Raw genomic sequence first — 17,255 nt, forward strand, 5'->3', positions numbered from 1 at the left:
TCCATCCATAACTCAGCCCGACGAGCAGCAACAACATCGTCACTGACCAAACACCACCCCGTCAAACCTCCAGTCCGTCGACCTCCATAACTTGCTGCCCAGTTCCGTCGACCACGACCACTCCTCATCGTCGGCCACTGTTCCTGCTTCTTCTTCCTGAAGAAAGTAGAACAAAAACCCTACGCCCACACGTCCGAACCCACCAGCTCCTCACCACAACCCAACACCACGACCAACATTTTCCCCCGTCGTCAAGTCCGCCATTTTCAGTCCGCCATTTTCAGTCCAAGGTCATCAACCTCCAAGCAGTCGTAACTGCGTTTCGCGAGCAGTTGTGGGTCGCTGCGATCCCGCCTTGCCGAGTTTTCTGTTTTCCGTCGAGGTTCGGTACGTCGAGGTTGTTGTCAGAGGTTTCGTCGCAGGTCCAACGCACCGGACGTCGATCGCAAGTAGGTATCCCTGCCCGTGTCCCTCATGTTTTATGTTAGTAATATATACATGTGTTTGTTGAAATACAATCCTAGTTCATGCGGATAGTATGCAAATGAGCGAGACATATTCACATGATGTTTGTAAGTTGCTATTTCTTGATAATCAACTCCGTATGATATTGAAATTTGTTCGTGAATGTATTTCCTTTGTTCCGTCATGTTAAGTAGTTATTCGGCATTTTGTTTCTTCATGCTCAGATTGTTGTTATCTCAATGTTTGTCTTAATAGTTGTTTGTACATGTAGTAGCAATGTTAAAATCATAGTAGTAATTTAATCCCGCGAAAAAATACTCGTTTCATCAAATAAGTTTAATCTACGATCCATGACCTCGCGAAGTAGCAAAGAAATGTAGTCATTTTAGCCTTGTCTTTTTTTAAAAAAAAAATATATATAAAAATAAAAAATACATAAATAAATAAATAATAAATAATAAGAATAAGAATAAAACGAGACGAGCCTCGCCAAATAAAAGGGACAAACTGCGGGGCCCTCACAAAATATATGTATTAAATACCTAGATTCCGGGATGGGTCGTTTAGCAAATTTCACGGCCCTACCCAAAAATAATAATGCGCTAGTTGCTTTAGGCGCGCCTTTAATAATGTTATCTCCCTAAACTCGGGTGCACATTTATGTGACCCAAATCCAAATCTCAACGAAAATCGAAATGTGCCTCTAATCACGGGTACATTGACTGTGACGTGGTATGAGATGCATTTCCATGACGTTGCAAATTCCGTTTTAAAAAATAAGAATGAGATGAGCCTCGCCGAATAAAAATACAAATTGCGGGGCCCTCAGTAAATACTTGTTTAAAATTACTTAGAATTCAGGAGGGCCGTTTAGCGAATTTCGCGGCCTCCGCAAAAAATAATAACGCGATAGTCTCTTTAGGCGCGTATTTAATAATTTACTTTCTTAAGCTCGGGTGTGCATTTCATGCGACCCAAATCCAAATCTCAAAACATCAAATAAAATGCGTTCCGGATTGTGGGTGCATTTCATGCGACGCAGTCCAAAGACGTGTTTTAAGCGATGTTCACATTCTCCTAAAAACAATAATAGTAAAGCGGTTAAAAGATAAATTTGCACATAAGTTCATAGTGTATTAAAATCAGATAAATAAGCCAAATATAACAGTTGAGCGACCGTGCTAGAACCACGGAACTCGGGAATGCCTAACACCTTCTCCCGGGTTAACAGAATTCCTTATCTAGATTTCTGGTACGCAGACTGTAATATAGAGTCATTATTTTCCTCGATTCGGGATTAAAATTGGTGACTTGGGACACCCTAAATCTCCCAAGTGGCGACTCTGAAATAATTAAACCAATCCCCTTTCGATTGTCCTTTAATTGGAAAAAACTCCCCCTGCGCCCCCCGGGCGCGGAAAAAGGAGGTGTGACACCGTGCACTTTGGACAATTTCTGCCTGATTTGCGCGGCCAGTGCGCGGCCGTGCACCTGGGCAACTTTTTGCACTCTTCTTTGTTCTTCTTTTTAAGTGCTCTAACCTCCTTCGATCCTCTAACGAATTCCCAATTTACTCCATAAGCTTTTACTTGGCCTTCAACGCTCCATATTAGCTCAAAATGCTCCTTAACCTCATTGTAGCCCGGAATTGCTCTTGCGAAGCATAAAATACAATCAGAGTAATTTACTATCATTTAACGCTCAAACATCAGTAAAGTGCAACAAATTTAGAGTGCAAATAGTGGAAAAATATATAGTTATAACCTACTATCAATACCCCACACTTAAACCATTGCTCTTCCTCAAGTAATCAAACCACACTTTACATAGACACAACCTCACTAAATGACTTTCCTAACTCATCACACCAAGAATATTTCAAATAGACTAAGCACAATAATGTAACATCTTCACCTCAAGAATTGACTCACAAGCACCACGCATTATTCACAACTTACTCACTTACTCTAACATAGAGATCTAGAATCACCTTTCCTTCATGAATCAAGTGCACTCCCACAACAAAAGAGAATAGTTCCACAGTCAATAAAATTCAAGAACAATTATGAGCTCCAAGATAGACGGAATTCATTCAATCTCAGAAACAACATTCATGTGCCACAAAAGATGCACCATAGGCTTGCCCATAGTGTATTACTCTAGTAATTGAGTTCATGCAGTCAAGGATCAAGTAGGACTTTTAACTGGTTGTAATGTAGGCTGCGGGACGGGTATGATGCATTTAGATATAAGTTACTACACCTCTCTAAGCACTTTAATACATACACTTCAGCACTTGGAACCCCACACTTATGTCAAATCATACTCCACCTTCAAATCAATATACATTAACTCCCAATTATTTAAGCACCTTTTCATCAAGAGTCGCCACTTATCAAGGAATATTTTTTTCACAGACAATACAACTATTTTTCCTTTTATTTATTTTTCAATTCAAGTGGCTCTTACTTTTTCAAAACAATGCACCTTTCTCCTTATTTTAATAGTTCCACTAAAAATCCAAACCACCACCCCACACTTTAACTTTTACAAGGTTCATAACAATTCAAGTGTTCATAAGAGGTTAAAAGGTTCAAATAGATGGTTAATTCAAACAAATGGGTAAGGCTTGTATTGTGGTTGCCAAATAAAAATGATTATAGGCTCAAAGGGGTTAACTACGATATATAACAATTAGACGGGTAAAATATACATATTTGGCTCAATAAAGAAACGCCTATATCACTTCCAAGACTGAACAAAACTACTATTTTACTTTGCAAACACCTGGGGTAAGTTCTAGACATCGGATGTAATGCACAGAATACAACAAACCTCACACGCACATGGCATATGGCTCACTCAAGATTGGATCATCAAAAACACTCTAGTCAAAGCACTTAAGCCAAGTTAAAAACATACAATTTAAGGCAGTTATACAAGAGTCAACAATTGAGCCTAAGCGTCATACCGAAGCATTCGTTATTCTCCAGTCATAACAAAGTTAAGAGATCTTGTTTTCATTTCAGTCCATAGCCCAAGGGTTCCTACTTCTAAAAAAATAAAACTAACTACACTCGGTTCAAACTAAACCATTGGAAAAGAACCACGACCCAAAGAAAAACCAAGGAGGAATTGCTACACTACCTACCAATAGAAAATCTTTTTGTATTATTTCTTTCGACTTTAATCCCTCAAGAAACCCGTCGAATGATATCCATCGTCGGGAAAAGTCAAACTTTTGAGTTTTTCTTTTTTTACTACTCAAACTGACCAAAGAAACCGATACTAATCTACATTACTATATATATAAAACATAAATACAACACATCTCCCACCCCAGACTTTAAATGGTGGCATGTCCCCATGTCACACAAAGAAAAATGTAAGGTAAAAGAGACTTCCCTGATAGAGTCAGTTCTGGTCGGAGACAGTGCCGGGATCGAGATGGCAAGCTCTGCCAAGCGCACACAGCCATGCCAGTACCTTCCTCTCAGATTTGGCATTTTGGGTAGCAAGGGCATCCACTCGAGCTCCCAAGTCCGTGACAGAAGTATGCATCCCCGCCATTTCTTGCTCAAAGGCCGTCATTCTCGTGTCCAATCTGACAACTGAGGTTCCCTCAACAACCTACTCGTGCGGTGGTGAAGCAGCTACAGCTGCAGCTTGCCCTTCATTACCTTCTTCTAGAGCATCAGACTCATCGCTATTTGCCTCAACATGTGCAACAGGATCCTTCCCCATTACCACTTTATCAACTCGGAACTTCTGTTCTTTTTTTTACTTTCCTATCTAATTCCTTTTTTTAGTACACGTGTTGCACGACACAATTTAGTGATTAAGGAAGGAAAGAAGAAACCATACCCTTGCACCGGAAAATGAATGAACATTTCATCATGAATAACCTTAGCCACATCAAAATCATGGCCATTGATAAAACACCAGATCAGTGCAGCCCGGGGACCATTCGCCTCAATGGTATTAGAATAGGGCAGTAGGCAGCTATTGATGATGTAGAGCTGACACTTCCCTTTAAAGGTAAGCGATGCTGAATGAAACTTCCACCCCGGAATCATCCACACTACTTTCTTGTTGGGCAAACATATTGTTCAAAAGAACAAATTCCACTAGGTTGGTACTCTGCCATAAGCGTCATAGTAGTCCTCCGCTTCAGGATCTTCCCCATACGCTGGCAACCGGTAAGCCCCCCGAATGGCCTTTGTGGAGGCATCCACACTCTTTTTTCACACCATGCAAACGTGGTTCACATGTTCCAGGAAGTTTGCATAAAATTCCCGCGTAATCATTAAATTGGCTTTGTTTGGTTCTTCAAACAAGATATCCAGCCTGCGGCGGACCAATTCACGATACATACTGGGACAATCATTCTAGAGGGACCCCATATCAATTCTCCTCTTTGGTATGGGTTTCTTGGAGGCCTTATGACAAAAATATTCTTGAGCCGTGTTGTATACGAACTTGGTACTATCATACTGGCGAACATTAGCTGAAGCTCGCAGCCGGGATGATCCAGCATGACCATTGGAGGAGGCACCTGTGGTTCTTCGTTTCTTGGATGGCATCATACTACCTGAAACAAATACCTCCATCAATGAAAGCAAGATATGTGAACCAAGAGCGGTTACTTAGACTTCACCAGCACACTTTGTTATAAATTTACATTCTTAAATTCATTGTGGCATTTATACAAACACCTAAAGTGCACAATAATTCTGAACTCCCAAACAATAATTTGGTAACCCCAATTCAACCACAGATATACCAATGTCAACCTAACCCATCCTGTTGAAATTTGAATATTATCCCGACATAAAAACAAGTGTAACTAGAATACAATACAAGAGGAAATCTACTACAATACAAGAAAAAAATAAAGCATAGAAATTTAAAAAAAAAAACTTAAGCAAACAAAGAAATCAAACAGGGCACTTACCTGGTGGAATTGTGAGGATGTGGGTTGGGGAGAAGAAGACATGAGAGAATGGGGTGGGGTTGGATTTTTTTAAAGGTGGGGGTGTTTGGGAAGGGGTGCTTCGAACTTGGTAGGGAAGAAGGGGGGGTTTTTGATTTTTAGGTTAAGAGATAGGGAGAGATCGGGATTATTAGGTTTGCAGGGGGTTCAGGCTATTATTTTAAAAAAAATGACGAAGAGAAAAAAACAAAATAAAATAACTAATTAAACACCCTACAAACGTCTCCCAGTGCGCGGTCGGTGCACGGTCAATGCGCGGCAGCACATCTATGGCAGAAAATTCTAAAAATGTGCGGTCACGCATGTTGATTTTTTTGAATATAACATTACAATGGGCTGCCTCCCATGAAGTGCCTGGTTCAACGTCATGGCACGACGCATGTCATCGTACTTAAGGCTCACTCAACATTGGTGGCTAGAGCAAGTTAGTCACCGACACTTCTTTCGTGTCATCCATGCCAAAATAATGTTTTAACCTGTTCCCATTGACTTTGAACATGCGAGAGTCATTTTCTGCAGCAATCTCTACGGTACTAGTGGGGTGAATCTCTACCACACGAAATGGTCCTAACCATATTGACTTTAATTTTCCCGAAAATAACCTCAATCTTGAATTGTATAACAATACCATATCTCCGAGTGTAAAACTCCGCTCAAGAATATTTTTGTCATGCATCATCTTCATTCTCTCCTTGTATAGTCTTGTGCTCTCAAAAGCGTGGTAGCGAAACTCATCAAGCTCGTTCAACTCTGTGACTCTACTTGTACCCGCACCTTCTATATCGAGATTCAACTGCCTCAATGCCCACAAAGCTCTATGCTTCAATTCCACTAGTAAGTGACACGTCTTCCCAAACACCAATTTATACGGCGGCATGCCAATCTGAGTTTTGAATGCGGTACGATAGGCCCGGAGTGCATCATTTAACTTTCTCGCCCAATCCGTTCTTTTAGCATTCACAGTCTTTGTCAAATGGCTCTTTATCTCTCCGTTCGAAACTTCCACTTGCCCACTCGTTTGTGGATGATATGGGGTGGCAACCTTGTGTCATACATCATACTTTTCTAACAACTTTGCGAAGGCTCGATTACAGAAGTTAGTGCCTCCGTCATTGATTATTGCCCTTAGAGTGCCAAATCGGGTGAATATATTTTTTTCTCAAAAAACCAATTACCCCTTTTGCATCATTTATAGGGAGCGCTGCAGCCTCCACCCATTTTGACACGTAGTTCACAACTACGAGTATGTACTTGTTGCCATATGAGCTGAAGAAAGGCCCCATGAAATCGATTCCTCATACATCAAACACTTCAACTTCTTGAATTGGGTTCATAGGCATCTCATATTGGCGGGAAATATTCCTGGTTCGTTGGCATTCATCACAACCCTTCACCTATAAGTGTGCATCTTTGAACAATGTCGGTCAGTAGAAGCCCAAATCCAACTTTTGTCGTTGTCCTTACTCCCCTGAAATGGCCACTATATGGTGATGCATGACACGCATACAAATAGAAGGTTGGTCTATCTTGGGGATACATCTCTGGATCATATGATCAACACAAATCCTAAACTGATAAGGCTCATCCCAATAATACATGCGACAATCCCGAAATAACTTTTTCTTTTGAATAGAGGAAAGGTCATAGGGAACAATACCGCTCGCCAGGTAGCTTGCAATGTCTGTATACCATAGTGCTACCTCAAGACTAGTGGCTAAAAGTTGTTCATCCGGGAAAGTCTCCACAATCTCTTCCACCTCAACCTTCTTCTCGGCTTCTTCCAGCCTCGATAAAAGATCAGCCACTTGGTTTTACGTTCCCTTTCGGTCATGGATTTCTAAGTCAAATTCTTGCAGCAGTAGCACCCATCGAATCAGGTGTGGCTTTGATTCCTTCTTCTCAATTAGGTACCTGAGAGCAGCATGGTCAGTATAAACAATTACCTTTGATCCTATCAAGTATGACCTGAATTTGTCAAATGCGAACACCACTGCTAGCATCTCCTTCTCGGTCATTGTGTAATTTAGTTGGGCACCACTCAAAGTTCTACTTGCATAGTAAATTGGATGCATGACTTTATTTTTCTGCTGCCCAAGAACTGCTTCCATCGCATAGTCGCTTGTGTCATGCATCAGCTCAAATGGTTGCTCCAAGTCAGGTGCAACTATGATAGGTGATGTCACCAGTCTCTTCTTCAATTTCGCAAAAGCTACCCTGCAGTTTCGCCCGCCAGGGATGGATGTCTGAGCGGTTGAAAGTGTTGGTCTTGAAAACCAAAGTATTTATAGAAATACCGGGGGTTCGAATCCCTCTCCATCCGCGAGGTCATAAGTTCTCTCTTGCATTATCTATAGATAAGAATGAATCGGATCGACTCGACTGATATGATAAATGGAATGGGGGTTTCTGTTCTATTTAGGTAAGACCTTGTCTCCCTTTTGTTATCTTCCGCTCTCCTTGTATAGGTTGGGAAAGGGCCAGGTGGATTACCTTTGAGAGCTAAGTCGAAGATCTCGATGGTTTTATGAGTGGCTGATAAACTGCGATTGCAATTTTTTTTAGGAAATAACGATTGCAATCGCAGTTTATCAACCACTCATAAGACCATCGAGATCTTCGACTTAGCTCTCAAAGGTAATCCACCTGGCCCTTTCCCAACCCATACAAGGAGAGCGGAAGATAACGAAAGGGGGACAAGGTCCTACCTAAATAGAACAGAAACTCCCATTCCATTTATCATATCAGTTGAGTCGATCCGATTCATTCTTATCTATAGATAACACAAGAGAGAACTTATGATCTCGCGGATGGAGAGGGATTCGAACCCTCGGTATTTCTATAAATACTTTGGTTTTCAAGACCAACTCTTTCAACCGCTCAAAATCCTTTATCATTATTTCCTAGGCTTTGATGATCAACCCCTAGCACATTTAGGTTTTGATATTCGGCCACCAAACTTTAAATGGTGGCATGTCCCCATATCACACAAAGAAAAATATAAGGTAAAAGAGACTTCCCTTATAAAGTCAGTTCTGGTCGGAGACAGTGCCGGGATCGAGATGGCAAGCTCAGCCAAGCGCACGCAGCCATGCCAGTACCTTCCTCTCAGATTTGGCATTTTGGATAGCAAGGGCATCCACTCGAGCTCCCAAGTCCGTGACAAAAGTACGCATCCCTGCCATTTCCTGCTCTAAGTTTGTCATTCTCGTGTCCCATCTGACAACTGAGGTTCTCGCAACAACCTGCATGTGCAGTGGTGAAGCAGCTACAGCTGCAACTTGACCTTCTTTACCCTCTTCTAGAGCATCAGACTCATCGCTATTTGCCTCAACAGGTGCAACAGGATCCTTCCCCATTACCACTTTATCAACTCGGAACTTCTGTTCTTTTTTTTACTTTCCTATCCAATTCCTTTTTTTAGTACACGTGTTGCACGACACAATTTAGTGATTAAGGAAGGAAAGAAGAAACCATACCTTTGCACCGTAAAATGAATGAACATTTCATCATGAATAACCTTAGACACATCAAAATCATGGACATTGATAAAACACCAGATCAGTGCAGCCCGGGGACCATTCGCCTCAGTGGTATTAGAACAGGGCAGTAGGCAGCTATTGATGACGTAGATCCAACACTTCCCTTCAAAGGTAAGCGATGCTGAATGAAACTTCCACCCCGGCGTAATCCACACTACTTTCTTGTTGGGCAAAGATATTTTTCGAAAGAACAAATTCCACGAGGTTATTACTCTATCATAGGTGTCATAGTAGTCCTCCGATTCAGGATCTTCCCCAAACGCTGGCATTCAGTAAGCCCTCCGAATGACCTTTATGGAGGCATCCACACTCTTTTTTCACACCGTTCAGACATGGTTCACATGTTCCAGGCAGTTTGCATAAAACACCCGCACAATCATTAAATTGGCTTCGTTCAGTTCTTCAAACAAGATATCTAGCCTGTGCCTGACCAATTCGTGATACATACTGGGACAGTCATTCTAGAGGGACCTCATATCAATTCTCCTCTCTGGTATGGGTTTCTTGGAGGCCTTATGACCAAAACATTCCTGAGCAGCATTGTATACGAACTTGGTACTATCATACTGGCGAACATTAGCTGAAGCTCGCGGCCGGGATGATCCAGCGTGACCACTAGAGGAGGCACTTGTGGTTCTTCGTTTCATGGATGGCATCATACTAGCTGAAATAAATACCACCATCAGTGAAAGCAGGATATGTGAACCAAGAGCAGTTACTTAGACTTCACCATCACACTTTGTCATAAAATTACATTCTCAAACTCATTGTGCCATTTATACAAACACCTAAAGTGCACAATTATTCTGAACTCACAAACAATAATTTGGTAACCCCAATTCAACCACAGATATACCAATGTCAACCTAACCCATCCTGATGAAATTTGACTATTATCCTGACATACAAACAAGTGTAACTAGAATACAATACAAGAGGAAATCTACTACAATACAAGAAAAAAAATAAAGCACAGAAATTAAAAACAAAAAACTTAAGCAAACAAAGAAATCAAACAAGGGCACTTACCTGGTGGAATTGTGAGGATGTGGGTTGGGGAGAAGAACACATAAATCACACGAGAGAAGATGAGAGAGTGGGTGGGGTTGGATTTTTAAAGGTGGGGGCGTTTGGGAAGGGTGGTTCGAACTTGGTAGGGAAGAAGGGAGGGGTTTTTTTATTTTTAGGTTAAGAGATAGGGGGAGATCAGGATTATTAGGTTAGAAGGGGGTCGGGCTATTGTTTTAAAAAAATGACGAAGGGAAAAAACAAAATAAAATAACTAATTAAACACCCTACAAACGTCGCCTAGTGCAGAGTTAGTGCGCGGTCAATGTGCGGCAGCACATCTATGGCAGAAAATTCTAAAAATGCACAGTCACGCACGTTGATTTTTTTAAATACAATATTAAAATGGGTTGCCTCCCATGAAGCGCCTAGTTTAACGTCGTGGCATGATGCATGTCATCGCACTTAAGGCTTGTTCAACATTGGTGGCTCGAGCAAGTTAGTCACCGACACTACATTCGTGTCATCCATGCCAAAATAATGTTTTAACTTGCTCCCATTAACTTTGAACGTGCGAGAGTCATTTTCTACAACAATCTCTACGGCAGTAGTGGGGTGAATCTCTACCACACGAAATGGTCCTAACCATCTTGACTTTAATTTTTCCGAAAATAACCTCAATCTTGAATTGTATAGCAATACCATATCTCCGAGTGTAAAACTCCGCTCAAGAATATTTTTGTCATGCATCATCTTCATTCTCTCCTTGTATAGTCTTGTGCTCTCAAAAGCATGGTAGCAAAACTCATCAAGCTCGAGCAACTCTATGACTCTATTTGTACCCGCAACTTCTATATCGAGATTCAGCTGCCTCAATACACACAAAGCTCTATGTTTCAACTCCACTGGTAAGTGACACGTCTTTCCAAACACCAATTTATACTGCGACATGTGAATCAAAGTTTTGAATGCGGTACAATAGGCCCGGAGTGCATCGTCTAACTTTCTCGCCCAATCCATTCTTTAGCATTCACAGTCTTTGTCAAATGGCTCTTTATCTCTCTATTCAAAACTTCCACTTGACCACTCAATTGTGGATGATATGGGGTGGAATCCTTGTGGCGTACATCATACTTTTCTAACAACTTTGCGAAGGCTCGATTACAGAAGTGAGTGCCTCTGTCACTGATTATTGCCCTTGGAGTGCCAAATCGGGTGAATATATTTTTTTCTCAAAAAACCAATTACCCCTTTTGCATCATTTGTAGGGAGTGCTACAGCCTCCACCCATTTTGACACGTAGTCCACAACTATGAGTAGATACTTGTTGCCATATGAGCTGAAGAAAGGCCCCAAGAAGTCGATTCCCCATACATCCAACACTTCAACTTGTTGAATTGGGTTCATAGGCATCTCATGTCATGGGAAATATTCTTAGTTCGTTGGCATTCATCACAACCCTTCACCCATAAGTGTGCATCTTTCAATAATATCGGCCAGTAGAAGCCCGAATCCAACACTTTTGCCGTTGTCTTTACTCCTCTGAAATGGCCACCATATGGTGACGCATGACACACATGTAAATAGAAGATTGGTCTATCTCGGGATACATCTCCGGATCATATTATCAACACAAATCCTAAACTGATAAGGCTTATCCCAATAATACATGCGACAATTATGAAAGAACTTTTTCTTTAGAACAGAGGAAAGGTCATAGGGAATAATACTGCTCGCCAGGTAGCTTGCAAGGTCTGCATACCATGGCGCTACCTCAAGACTCGTGGCTAAAAGTTGTTCATCCGGGAAAGTCTCCACAATCTCTTCCACCTTAACCTTCTTCTCGGCTCCTTCAAGCCTCGATAAGTGATCAGCCACTTGGTTCTCCATTCCTTTTCGGTCATGGATTTCTAAGTCAAATTCTTGCAGCAGTAACACCCTTTGAATCAGGTGTGGCTTTGACTCTTTCTTCTCAATTAGGTACCTGAAAGCATCATGGTCAGTATAAACAATTACCTTTGATCCTATCAGGTATGACCTGAATTTGTCAAATGTGAACACCACTGCTAGCATCTCCTTCTCGGTCACTGTGTAATTTAGTTGGGCACCACTCATAGTTCTGCTTGCATAGTAAATTAGATGCATGACTTTATCTTTCCGCTGCCCAAGAACTGCTTCCACCGCATAGTCGCTTGTGTCATGCATCAGGTCAAATGGTTGCTCCCAGTCAGGTGCAACTATGATAGGTGTTGTCACCAGCCTTTTCTTCAATTCCTCAAAAGTTACCCTGCAGTTTCGCCCGCCAGGGATGGATGTCTGAGCGGTTGAAAGAGTTGGTCTTGAAAAATGAAGTATTTATAGAAATACCGAGGGTTTGAATCCCTCTCTATCCGTGAGGTCATAAGTTCTCTCTTGTGTTATCTATAGATAATAATGAATCGGATCGACTCGAATGATATGATAAATGGAATGGGAGTTTGTGTTCTATTTAGTTAGGACCTTGTCTCCCTTTCGTTATCTTCCGCTTTCCTTGTATAGGTTGGGAAAGGGCCAAGTGGATTACCTTTGAGAGCTAAGTTGAATATCTCGTTAGTCTTATGAATTGTTGATAAACTGCGATTGCAATTTTTTTAGGAAGTCCCATAGCTGTGAGGCTTAACAGATAAAGAAAACGGTGGATACTTTTCTAGGTAGAAGGTGACAACCCTAATGAATGGACTATGAAGGTGGCTCTTAGCTAAATCAGCGCTTAAAATCCTTTATCGTTATTTCCTAGGCTTCGATGATCAACCCCTAGCACATTTAGGTTTTGATATTCGGCCATCCTGGTCCTCAGTACCCAACACTATTATCAAAAAACATAAATGGGTGATTTTTTTCAAGCAATTTAAACAACGGGTTAGCAATTTTGGAAAATCTTTTATAAATCTCCTATAGAAACCGGCGTGTCCCAGGAAACTTCTTATTGCCTTGACGAAAGTGGGTGGTGGAAGCTTTTCTATCACATCAACCTTTGCACAGTCTACCTCAATGCCTTTACTCGACACTAGGTGCCCCAAGACTATACCTTCCTGCGCCATGAAATGACACTTTTCCCAGTTGAGTACCAGATTAGTCTCGATACACCTCTTCAATACTCTTCTCAAGTTCATAAGGCAATCATCGAATAAGTTCCCCTCCACTAGAAGTCATCCATGAAGACCTCCATTATTTCATCTACCATATCTATGAAGATGGCCATCATGCACCTTTGGAATGTAGCAGGTGCGTTGCATAGGCCAAACGGCATTCTTCGAAAGGCATAGATGCCATAAGGGCAGGTGAACGACATTTTCTCTATCTTCCAGGGTAATAGAGATCTGATTATACCCCGAGTATCCATCCAGAAAGCAGAAGTGGGACCTCCCTACCTATCTACCTAGCATCTGATCAATGAATGGCAGTGGGAAATGGTCTTTTCGGGTAGCTTTTCTCAACTTTCTGTAATCCATACAGATTCTCCAATCTGTGACGGTCCGTGTTAAGATCAACTCATTATTCTCATTTTGCACTACAGTCATACCGCCCTTCTTTGGAACACACTGAACTGGGCTAACCCAATTACGGTCAGAGATGGAGAAGATGATTCCCGCATCTAACCACTTGATCACTTCTTTCTTCACAACTTCTTTCATGTTGGGGTTCAGCCTTCTTTGATGTTCTCTGGAAGGTTTGTGCTCCTCTCCCAATAAAATCTTATGCATACAAAATGTCGGGCTGATACCCTTAATATCTGCAATGGTCCAACTAATTGCAGTCCTGCACTCCATCAATACCTGCAAAAGTTATTCTGCCTGCACATCTAACAAACTAGATGTGATAATAATAGGTGAAGTTGAGTTAGGTCCCAAGAAAGCATACCTGAGATGAGGTGGTAGTGGCTTCAGTTCCAACTTTGGTGGCTCTTCTATCGATGGCTTAGCTGGGGAGAGGGGGTTCCTTTCTTCTAAGTGAAAAGGCTCAAATTCGAGCTCCCTTTTCCAAAACCTTTGGTCTTCAAGATCCAGTACCCACTCCGACATGTCCTCTCTATTTGCTTCATCTAAGTCCATGAGATAGGCTGCTAGCAGGTCTTTAGCATTCAAGGTCCCATCTTCTTCCTCCAAAATCACATCCACAACATCTATTAGAGAGTAATTAGCAAATTAACTTGGTTGGCGCATAGATTTCTGCACATTGAATGTTATCTCTTAATCATTTTGTCTCATTTTTAGCTCTCCAGTTTCACAATCAATTAAAGTTATCCCAGTGGACAAGAATGGCCTTCCCAAAATTATGGGAATCTCTTGGTCAACCCGACAATCAAGAATGACAAAATTTGCTGGGAACACAAACTTTCCAACATGTACTAATACATCATCAAGGATACCAGAGGGCCTCTTCACTGTCCGGTCGGCCATCTATAGTAACATGGATGTGGGTCTAGCTCTTCTAATGCCTAACCTTTTGTAGATAGCCAGAGGCATCAAGTTTATGTTTGCCCCCAAATCACAAATTGCCTTAGCAAATGCATAGTTTCCTATTGTGCATGGGATTGTGAAACTCCCTGGGGCAGACATCTTCTCAACTATGGGTCTTGTCATAACAGACTACATGTCTGAGTCAGTGTAACCGTGGCCAAGTCTTGAAAGTCGAACTTACGAGACATCAAATCCTTTATCATTTTTGCATTACCAGGCATTTCCTTTAAGGCGCCAATCAATAGAATGTTCATCTAAATTTGCTTCAAAGTATCCAAGAATTTCTTATACTGCTCATCTTTTTTATATTCGTCCAATCTCTGGGGAAAAGGTGCTGGAGGTCTCTTTTTCCATGTGATTTGAGTTTTATCTTGCTCAGGCACTATTTCTACTGTCATTTCTTGTGCTACCTCAGTTTCTTTCACAACCTCTTTTTCTTTGCTTGTGCTCTCTTGCGCATGTTGTACTGTTCTCTGTTAATCCTGTTGAATCATCTATCTCAATGGTTACTGGCACAAGTGTATTAGTAGGTCAGCTTTCACGGGCAATTTCTTGCTCTAGATCTAGGTCTCTACCATTTTGTAGACTCACTACCATAAGCTATTTCGGGCCCTGCTCTTTTGGATTGATTTGTGTTTCTGCAGGTAATGTCCCATGGGAACAATTATTTAGAGCCATCGAAATCTATCCTAATTGAATCTCAATACCTTTTATCGCTGATTCATATGAGTCTACTCTCTCTTGCATTTTTCCAGTGGACACATTGTTGCAACATTCTGTTTTTGTTATTCAGCATTCCCTTAAGTTCAGCAAACCCATCATCTTGTCTCATAATTTGTTGTTGTTGAGATTATTGATAATCCAGCTGTTGATTTTGCTGGTTGTAACCCTTTTGCCTTTAGTAAAGAACCACTTGACCCTGTGGTCACATAGCTCCAGGATTGTTGTTGTTATTGTACTGTTGTTGTGCTGCTGGTCTATATTGTTGATTCTATTGTCCCCAATTCTAACCACCTTGCCTCTGTCCCTCATAGTTTGCCACATAGTTCATATCTTTCTGATATTGCTGGTTGTCACCTTCCGCACTACACGAGAAAATATATGGTTGGTTAATGCATGGTGTACATAAGCCCCCATTAGTTGCATCTATTATGTGTACTTGCTGCTTCTGGCTTGATTCATTGATCTTTTTGGTGAGAATACTCATTTACGTCATTAGAGTGGCCATACTTTTAGCTATGGAGTTGTTTGGGTCCAAAGCCACTGAATAAACTACATGAGTAATTGTAGAGTCTCTTGTCATCCATCCTGAGTTTTGGGGCATCTTATCAAGTAGGATCTTGCATTCTCTGAATGTTTTGCTCAAAAATGCTCCATCTGCTGAAGTATCAACATTGTCCTTTAAGCTATCTGCCAATCCCATGTAAAACCTTTGCCCTAACATCTGCTCTACAATGCCATGATGTGGACACTTAACCAGCATACCCTTGAACCTCTCCCATGTTTTTGTATTGTTTCTGTTGGTTTCTACCTGAAGCTCAATATCTCATCAGTTTGTTTAGCAGTTTTATTGGGTGGGTAGAACTTGTTCACAAATTGCTTGACTAATTCCTCTCAAGTAGTGATGGAGTTTATGGGGAGTGAATTAAGCCAAGTCTGAGCCTCTCCTATCACCGAGAATGGAAACAACAACTTTATTGCTTTTGGTGTCACATTAGGTTGCTTTTGCGTGACACATATCGACAAAAAATTCTTCAGATGCTGCTGAAGATCTTCAATGTATGACCTTGAGAACAGTCCCTTGTTCTGTAATAAATGTAGCATGTTGTTTGTGATTTGAAATGATTCTGCTTGTATTTGAGGGACTGAAATTGCGGTTGCCAGGTTGTCGGCGGTGGGTTGTGTACAATCATGTAATGCTGTTTCTGGCACAAGAGGCACCACACCCTAATTGTTCGGGTCATTCACATTGTTTCTTTTGTTTAGATTTCCTACTTCGTTTCCCATGTCTGGTTCGATTTGTTCTGTTGCTGTTTGCCCTTCTTGTTTGCACGATTTAGTGCCCTTGAAAACTTTCTCAGGATCTGATAATGCTTCGAACAATTCACCAGTTCTTGAGGAGTTTCTAGGAATGCACCTGTAACATTCAAGACTACAAACGTTAGAATTTCAATGTATTTAGTTTAAATTGAAGAAAATTGACTACACTAAGAATTTTAGTGTAGTCAAAATTTGATCACGCCCATCTATGCCTTATAAAAAGAGCTAAGCAGTCGTTACAAATATAATCTGGTTTACAAGTCCGGAGTCGAATCCCACAAAGAATTAACCTATTAAACACATCTACTAGACTCAAACAAATTCACGTAATTTATCTTCAGAAATATTTAAGTAACAAATTGAATATTTACTAACTAAATATTATGTAATGAAAATGCAATAAATAATAACTAACTACGAACGAGTTGTAGACAAGAATTGGAATGATCTAAGGTTATGATTTCCCCTATTGTCGGAATCGTTTCTGCTACGTTTTCTATAAATTTGCCTAAGTCTTCTCTATCGATCATGAGCACTCTTTGTGTATTAAATCTCTTCTGAGTAACTACCACAATTTACTAGACGTATTCTCCGGAATTACGCTAGCTGAAATTAAGTACAGCTCACTCGGATCGCACTAAGGTTTCGCTATCCCTAATCCCACCTTTAAACCCTCCGTATTGATCCCTCATATACATTAGGAGTGATGTT

The 17,255-nt window shown here is 41.0% G+C and overlaps 1 protein-coding gene and 2 non-coding genes across 3 annotated transcripts; 2 read left to right on the forward strand and 1 right to left on the reverse strand.

Annotated features, from left to right (window-relative positions):
- The first annotated feature begins 7,691 nt into the window (after window positions 1-7,691).
- On the forward strand, window positions 7,692-7,778 carry TRNAS-UGA (transfer RNA serine (anticodon UGA)). Its single transcript has one exon. It is a non-coding gene; the product is annotated as a tRNA-Ser (tRNA).
- Window positions 7,779-11,601: 3,823 nt separating this feature from the next.
- On the reverse strand, window positions 11,602-15,711 carry LOC138882979 (uncharacterized). The gene is made up of 5 exons (XM_070163630.1): window positions 15,519-15,711; window positions 15,212-15,280; window positions 13,906-14,167; window positions 13,602-13,803; window positions 11,602-12,321 (listed from the first exon to the last, which is right to left on the reverse strand). The coding sequence occupies exons 1-5, from the start codon at window positions 15,709-15,711 to the stop codon at window positions 11,602-11,604; spliced, it is 1,446 nt and encodes a 481-aa protein (XP_070019731.1).
- A 247-nt stretch (window positions 15,712-15,958) lies between these two features.
- On the forward strand, window positions 15,959-16,064 carry LOC138884440 (small nucleolar RNA R71). The gene has a single exon (XR_011404634.1). It is a non-coding gene; the product is annotated as a small nucleolar RNA R71 (small nucleolar RNA).
- Window positions 16,065-17,255: the final 1,191 nt, after the last annotated feature.

The sequence above is a fragment of the Nicotiana sylvestris genome, chromosome 12 (assembly GCF_000393655.2).
Source record: "Nicotiana sylvestris chromosome 12, ASM39365v2, whole genome shotgun sequence".
NCBI classification, from domain to species: domain Eukaryota; kingdom Viridiplantae; phylum Streptophyta; class Magnoliopsida; order Solanales; family Solanaceae; genus Nicotiana; species Nicotiana sylvestris.